Source organism: Anarrhichthys ocellatus, unplaced genomic scaffold, assembly GCF_004355925.1.
Source record: "Anarrhichthys ocellatus isolate YVR2014 unplaced genomic scaffold, GSC_Weel_1.0 scaffold2533, whole genome shotgun sequence".
NCBI classification, from domain to species: domain Eukaryota; kingdom Metazoa; phylum Chordata; class Actinopteri; order Perciformes; family Anarhichadidae; genus Anarrhichthys; species Anarrhichthys ocellatus.
This window is the reverse complement of record NW_022282507.1, coordinates 1-7,437: the sequence shown is the minus strand read 5'-3', so window position 1 is coordinate 7,437 and position 7,437 is coordinate 1. Positions and strand designations below refer to the sequence as shown.

The following is a 7,437-nucleotide window of genomic DNA, read 5'->3' as shown; positions in this document are numbered from 1 at the left end:
GGAGTCGCCCCCTGGTGGACACTAGAGAGAATGCAGCTTTAACACTTCTGCATTGGCTTCACTAGCTAGAACCGGAGGTTGCCGCCTGATTGTTACCTTTTTACTGTAGAAAAGAGACTCGTATACCTGTACTGTGTTCCCGTTTTTGGAAATAAGATCCACTATGAATTGTAAATAATTACTTCAGTGGACTGTGAGTACGTCCAGTGAGAAGCTGCCTCTGAATGGCTTTGCTTTGTACTTATATTTATTATGCATTATAAGAAACTTTAAAACTGTGTAAAGATGTTTACCTGGTCCCTGGAACCTTTCTGCGTATTGTATTTATTGTCTTTCCTTGAATCGGTTGTTGGTGAAACACAGTCGGAGGATCCTCTTTCACCACAGATGTTGCCGTTGGATATTGTTCTTTCTCAGGAGTTTGTGGTGGGTGTGTGATGACCCTCAGTGTGTCGGCGTGAAAACAGAAAAATACATCTGACCGTGACGCAGATAGCTGACTCATGGCTTCATTAATCTCAACACAGAAATGTAGTTATTCAGCAAACAGACTTAAAAGTTGGAGGATCAGTGCAGGGTTTTATCCTCTCTATGGAAAGCAGAAGGTTTAACAACCGAAGTCCGCTGTAACTGCGTTTCTCTCGAGCTTCTGCTGCCTGGTTGCCAGCTCTAATGGTCCCACAGCATCCAGCAATCTGTTCCTCACACCACAGCATCCGTCTCCCCGTGGTGAGCTTCCCCTCTCTGCTGGAGGGATCTAAAGACATCAGATGGGCTTACATTACAAACTACAAGCCGCCTCGGGCCAACTCGTCGCTTTTAATATCCGCCAGGAAACATCGACACGCACAACTGGGGAGAGAAAAGAAAGCATTTCCCCGGGCTTTGCTTCGCCTCTCCACGGTTCCCAACTCCACCCGTCCTTCATTATGTCTTCTCTTTCTCCCCCGTGCCACCCTCTCCTCCAATACACACTATATGTCTTATTCGGTGCTGATCCAGCCTGTTTATTTGCTTATATAATAGAATTCTACAGGCGTGTGTACACAAGCACCTGATTGCCTTCCCTGTGAGGTGACTTAGCTAATGGCATTCTGCTCAGTGCCTGCTGTCGCACCCCAGGGAGTCATTTACACGTTTGCATTGCGTACGTATCCCTCTCTGGGAGAACGTTTCCTTTACACGGATGGATTCATGGCTGTTAAGAAGTCGGCTAGTCTTTTTTTTTTCTTCCCCAAACCGTGTAATGGAGTGATTTTCCTCGATTCGGGGGGGGGGGGGGGGGGCTTTTTGTTGGTGTTGCTTATGTTGCGTGTTTGTGTGTTAACCTCCAGTTCTGCAACTATTTCTGATTCGATGAAATGTCTGCAGGATCCGGAGTGTGCCTGTTTAGTTTCATGACCTTTAAGCCCACAAAAACAAACATTGAAAACCCAGCGCATTAAAAATGCATGAGCATCCAACTCCAGATCAGCCTGTGTTCATATTTATTGGAGAGCTGCAGCTCTTCTGCAGCTGGTGTCATGTGTAACATCCTCAATGAAACCTGCCTTTTCTCAGCTATTAATACATTATATTAACATCTTGTTAATACGCTGACAGAGGGTAAAGATGCAGGAATGATTTAACCACTGAATCAGTAACTACACACCCACATTACCTACCTGTAGAAGAACACCTGCTCAGCAGAAACGTATAACTTACAGCCAATAACAAGGAGTTGCTTCCACTGATGTGTGTTTGTGTGTGACAGGTGGGAAACCTCGGTCTGCTCTTCATGTTGCTGTTCTTCATCTACGCGGCTTTGGGAGTGGAGCTGTTTGGAGAGCTGGGTAAGTCACATGATCTATTGGTATGCAATCCACGTGGTCATCAGCAAGGATAGTTGACGTCGTATGAAGAGCGATAAGGTCTGCGTAGGGTTCTTCATGGCTAACCTTCTTCACAAGATTTCCAATCATGTCTCGAGATTTCTTTAGATCAGACGTCCTGGACAAAAGCTGCTACGAGGCAAACAAGATGCAATGGAGCTTAAGAACAGTCTATCCAAGTCTATGCTGTGAACATGACCTAAAGTCAAAATCAGCCAACGTGAAATTACAATCAATCAACCAAAGAATTAAAATAGCTGTGTTCAGTAAAGCACTTGATTTACGTTTGTTTTCATTCCTAACATCCTGAACCTGACTGGATGACAGCTTCCAAAAATCCTCTTCAACCTACCATCCAATGACAAATGGACAATATGACTTTTGTCCATTTTGACTCTGATGCACACGTAATATTTGCACTACTAAAGGCTCAGCAGTGTGTGCCGTCCTTTGTTCTTCTATGTGAATTTTGGCTCATCTCTAATTGATGAACAGATACAAACACCAAAGAAACTAATTCACAGTTGTGATTTTTCAGAAAACCTTCACATAATTTCCGACACTACCAAAGGTTGACTCTCTTTCCCTCCTCTTCTCCCTCTGCCGTCGTGTCTTCTCTTAGTGTGTAACGCTGACTACCCCTGTGAAGGGATGAGCCGACATGCCACCTTTGAGAACTTTGGAATGGCCTTCCTCACACTCTTCCAGGTTTCCACCGGCGACAACTGGAATGGCATCATGAAGGTACTTCAGTTTACTGCTCACTGTTGTGTGAGTCAGTGACGTCGCATTAGTAGAAATCAGTCAACTTTTGGTTCCTACACGTCCCCTGAGTACAAGTCCTGTTTGTTTGACCCGTCCACCACCCAGCCCGACAACGATGAGCGGACCTACTCGCTCTTTATTGCATGAAGATGTGAGACCAGGCTGCGTCTCCATTTGCCGCCAAAACACACGTGAGAAGTGACAAAGGAAATGCATTAATACCCACGGTAGAGACGGGATTTTTTTTGTTTGCAAAATGGATGATGCCATGATGAACGCGCTCCAAGTTCTTTGTGCGTTGATTTCCAGAAATAAAACAAAGAAGGAAAAGCAAAGAGGGGTCAGGGGTGTTTGTCGTTGGCACACATCTTCGCAAAACAGCCTGTTTCCGTGTTTCACATGCCAAACATACTGTAAAGGTCCTATTGCTGCACCCTCAGACAGGTTAACCCCTCAAACCGTGTGTTGAGCTGTCATAGCTCCCCAACGGGCTCCCTGAAAGTTCCATAGATCTGACTGGAACTCAGGGCTGAAGTTTGGTGTGAATAAGGCTTAATTGGTTTTCAGTCTCCTCACCGTCACCTCATCTCCTGCTGTAGAGAAACACGAATGTTCTTAGATGAGGGTCAATCAGAAAGGGAGGGGGGGCAGTTATTTGTAAAAGCATATATTTTTCAATTTTTTAAGCTGCTCAAACCTATTTGACACCAATCTCAGTGCAGGCAGAAGCAGAGCGATAATTAAAGGTCTTTAGTTCAGATCCCAGCAGCGGAGGATCGTAGAGGATTGATGAGCGCGTCCTTGAGCGACAGATGCTGTGAAAAAAAGTAAATGTGCACATCAACAAAAAACTTCCAAGGACGAGTAAAGAATTCAAAATGCGATCGCCCCTCATTCACTCATCCATCACCTCAATCAAGTCTCGCGCTGTAATCACGCCCGAGCACCTTTGAGCTCCTAAATTGCTACCACAGCTCATATGCGTGAGAGAGTTAATCAGCGCTGATTAGGCGCTCAGAGAAAGTGACTGACTGAGAAACGTGTCACCACGTTTTCAACGAGCAGGATTGTGAGAGTTTGACAGCGCTCCTGATCGCTTCCACGGCCTCTTTCATTGAACATAAAGGCTTCACTCATCACAGTCCTAAAATAACATTCAGATTCCTACAAAGGGAAACTTGTACTTGTTCTCTGAATGGAGTGAGTCGTAATCATCGCTTCGTTAGAATCGTTTAGTAGTTTGGAAACAATAAGATTCATTCATTGTAAAATCAATGGGAGGTTTTACTGTCTTCTACTCTTATTTTATGTAATGAGCCTTTTTCATAGAGGACCTCTGAACGTCCCAGTTGGACAAGTACAAGTGTGAATAACAACAGAAATGACGGCTGAATTCCTTTTCGCTGCTTCTGTTGCAGGGTTCTGGTATTGCGCTAGCTGAATATAACAGAGCGTGTTTTAAGAAAAACCTGTACATTTCCTACCAAGACGAGTCAGAGTGTGTGGTGACCAAAAGGGAACAAACAACCAATTAGAAGAAGTCGTTGCTTCTGTTATTGGTTGTTTTGAGTCGACTCTTTGTGGTGTCTTTGCGTCTCTTTGCAGCTGTTTAGCATTTCTTTGTAGTTGTTTTACGTTTCTCTTCCTAGCTGGTACGTGTCTCTTGAAGTGACCCCTGACACTTTAGGCCCCTTGCCCTTTAGAATCATGCAGTAATCCATCCATGCGTGTGTGATGCCTCATTCCTGTCACATGTTTCCTGTCACAAAAATGGCAGTAACCTGCAGATAAAGTATCAATGCTCAAACAAAGGTAGACAGAAGACTGTGCGTCCACCCGTTAAACGTTTCTTCACCTAACTCTCTCTAAAATCATACTTTTCTTCCCTTTTGTCCACCCACCATGCCCTGTCTCCCCCATGAACTCTCCCACCACCCACCAGGACACCCTGAGGGAGTGCCCGCCGGGTCATGCGGCCACCGATTACGGCTGCCACGCCGGACTACAGTTCATCTCCCCCATGTACTTTGTGTCCTTCGTGCTCACGGCTCAGTTCGTCCTGATCAACGTGGTGGTCGCCGTGCTCATGAAGCACCTGGACGACTCCAACAAGGAGGCGCAGGAGGACGCCGAGATGGACGCCGAGATCGAGCTGGAGCTGGCTCAGGGAGGCCTCTGCTGCATGATGGGGGGCATCGGCGCCATCGCGAGCGGGTCCGGCACGAGCGGAGCAGCGTCCGGTGCCATTACGGCGGGGACGACTGGGGGTCCGAGTGGCGGGGTGATAGCGCCGCTACGAGATGGAGGAGGAGGAGGAGGAGGAGGAGGAGGAAGAGGTGGAGGAAGAGGAGGAGGTGGTGGAGGAAGAGGAGGCGGAGCGGCTCACGATGAACACACCCACCACCGATGTCGGCTCTACTCTCCTGCTCAGGTGAGTGGACTTCCACACATTACTGCTGATGCAGCCTCACCTCCTCTTTTAAGGAAGCGGCGTTCAACAGGTTAAGAGAAGTTTGTGCCGTGAAAAAAAGTGGGAGATAAGAATAAAACATTATTTTTCCGAATTGTTCCTGTGGAATCTGTGGTGATGGAAAACTGAATTATACACAAGCGTAGTTGTTCCTGGTTATTTCAAGACTTCGTTAACTTCATGTAAAGAGCTGGTGCTCTGTGGGACTGCACAGCCTCTTGGGTTATTCTTATTCATGATGCTGCTGCTCTACTTCTGCTGTTGATGACTTTTACACATGTGATGCAAATAGAATACATACAAAAATCACACATAAAAGTGAGCAGAGGCCCCACACACACACACACACACACACACGCAAAGATATTGACTGTGCTGGCTCTCATCATTCAGCTCCCTGATTGGCTGCATCTCAAACAACAAGTCGGTACAAGCGACATCCATAATCACGCTCGCCTGAAACATTACAGCACCTGCAGGTGAGAGCGGGTATTTTCAGAAGTACGCTGACTGAGGCAGAAAGAAAGAAACAAGTCAACAAACAAACAAACAAAGGCAGAAATAAAAGAGAGGTGGAGATATCGGGAAATGGAGAAGAGGGAACAATAGAACAAATCTCAATTTAGATTTGAGAACAGCACGAGGGGAGAAAGAAGAAGTGAGCCGTTGGTACGGTGGAAGGAAAGTGACCGAGAGATCGCTGCAGCAGGTGAATCAACCAGTGGCTGAGTGAGTGAAGGTGTGTGAGTGAGTGAAGGTGTGTTAGTGAGTGAGTGAAGGTGTGTTAGTGAGTGAAGGTGTGTTAGTGAGTGAGTGAAGGTGTGTTAGCTCTGATGTGTTTGGTCAGGTGACTGATCATCAGACAGCCGAAAGCCAGCGAGAACACAGTCTTTGTGTGGATGTTTGAACGGACAATAATTTGTTGACATATTTGCATATTTATATGTCATTAATATAACTTTCTAATGTACTAATATGTCAGTACTGTGTTTACAGCTTGGAAGCACAGTCTCCCTAACAGCGACCCTTCTGACCCAGACACAAATAGACTCAGACCCACTTTGTCTCATCACTTGTAATAACTATAATCAGCCCAGCGAGCGTAACGTGTGTCCTCCCTGTCAGCTAAAGTTATCTGGACTGGAGTCTCTATTGAACCCTGATTTGTTTAAAGCTGCAGTGTGAACCTCCTGAGCCTCAGTCATCTTTTGTGCTTTGGTTCAGACCAAAGAAAATGGATGTTGTGTCATCCATCTGAGAGAAAGACACTGAATGAGTGGGAGGGAGAGGAGGGAACAGGGTTACACAGGGTGAGTGGGTGGCGGGCTCCGCCACAGTCTCATTGTGCTTATAGCTCATTGTCTGTCAGCCTCATGGTATTTTTAACCAGAGAGAGCAGTTTTTCTACACGCACCGTATTCTAAATCGCTACTCTGATTAGCCAGCAAAAGGCTTTGTCAGAATGAAAGTGTTCGGCTGTGTTTCTTAATGCACATTCATATTGAGATTTAGACGTTTTTTTCCAAAGAATACTAAACCAGAGTCACGACAAACACGATGACTGAAAGAAAACAAGTACACAGAAGATAAAATACAAGCAGTAACACACTTAAGAGCGATGCAGTACTTTGTGTACAAGTACCTGTGCGCTCCTCGTCGTCGTGTTTGAATTGTTTTGACGTGCGATGATGCACTTCAGCCTTATTTATTCCTCGTCTCAGGGACAAATAACAGAAACAAGCTGAGAGCACACAGAGTTTAGAACAACCGATCAGAAGTGATCAGAAGCATTGATACTGTTTAGACTTACAGACACAGCTTTCTCATGAAGAAGTGCGAAGTCGAAGCATCTCTTTGCAAATAACTCATTCAATGTGCAGAGTTTGTGGAGATGATTCAGGCTCCCTGTGGAGACGTTTTATTCTACGGCTCATATGAGGAAGTCCAGAGTCCGTCAAAGAAGCTATGCACTGTCAGAACGTACATTTCCTCCTCCCTTTGTCTCTGCTGCATTGAGCAGATGATGAAGATTAGACCGGCAGAATGGAAAAAAAACATCCACTCAAGTTTGGCGAAAGAGGCCAACGTCAAACGAAAGTGCAACATCTGGAATAAGCCAAAGCCAGAACATCATTGTTCAGCTCACTATGGAATGACTCCAGCAGGATCGTGGTGATTTGTGAACAAAACATTTAGATGAGTGGGAGAAAAACAGGGTAAATAGAGTGTCTTTACTCTCGCCTGCCTTCCTGGTTTATCACCAGGCGGCAACCTCCGGTGCTGACGAGTGAATCCAAAGCTTCATGTGTTAAAGCTGCATTCTCTCTAGTG

The 7,437-nt window shown here is 45.7% G+C and overlaps 1 protein-coding gene across 1 annotated transcript; it reads left to right on the top strand.

Annotated features, from left to right (window-relative positions):
* Nucleotides 1-22: 22 nt before the first annotated feature.
* On the top strand, nt 23-5,882 carry LOC116378402 (voltage-dependent T-type calcium channel subunit alpha-1I-like). Its single transcript, XM_031840274.1, has 3 exons — nt 23-1,832; nt 2,494-2,615; nt 4,579-5,882. The coding sequence occupies exons 1-3, from the start codon at nt 1,778-1,780 to the stop codon at nt 5,140-5,142; spliced, it is 741 nt and encodes a 246-aa protein (XP_031696134.1). The 5' UTR covers nt 23-1,777; the 3' UTR covers nt 5,143-5,882.
* Nucleotides 5,883-7,437: the final 1,555 nt, after the last annotated feature.

Bases quoted from the DNA above. Each gene is read 5' to 3' on its own strand.
- LOC116378402 (XM_031840274.1), top strand. From the start codon at position 1,778: ATGTTGCTGTTCTTCATCTACGCGGCTTTGGGAGTGGAGCTGTTTGGA. The intron at 1,833-2,493 runs GTAAGTCACATG...GTCTTCTCTTAG, and splicing joins GGAGCTGTTTGGAGAGCTGG to TGTGTAACGCTGACTACCCC. The intron at 2,616-4,578 runs GTACTTCAGTTT...ACCACCCACCAG, and splicing joins ACTGGAATGGCATCATGAAG to GACACCCTGAGGGAGTGCCC.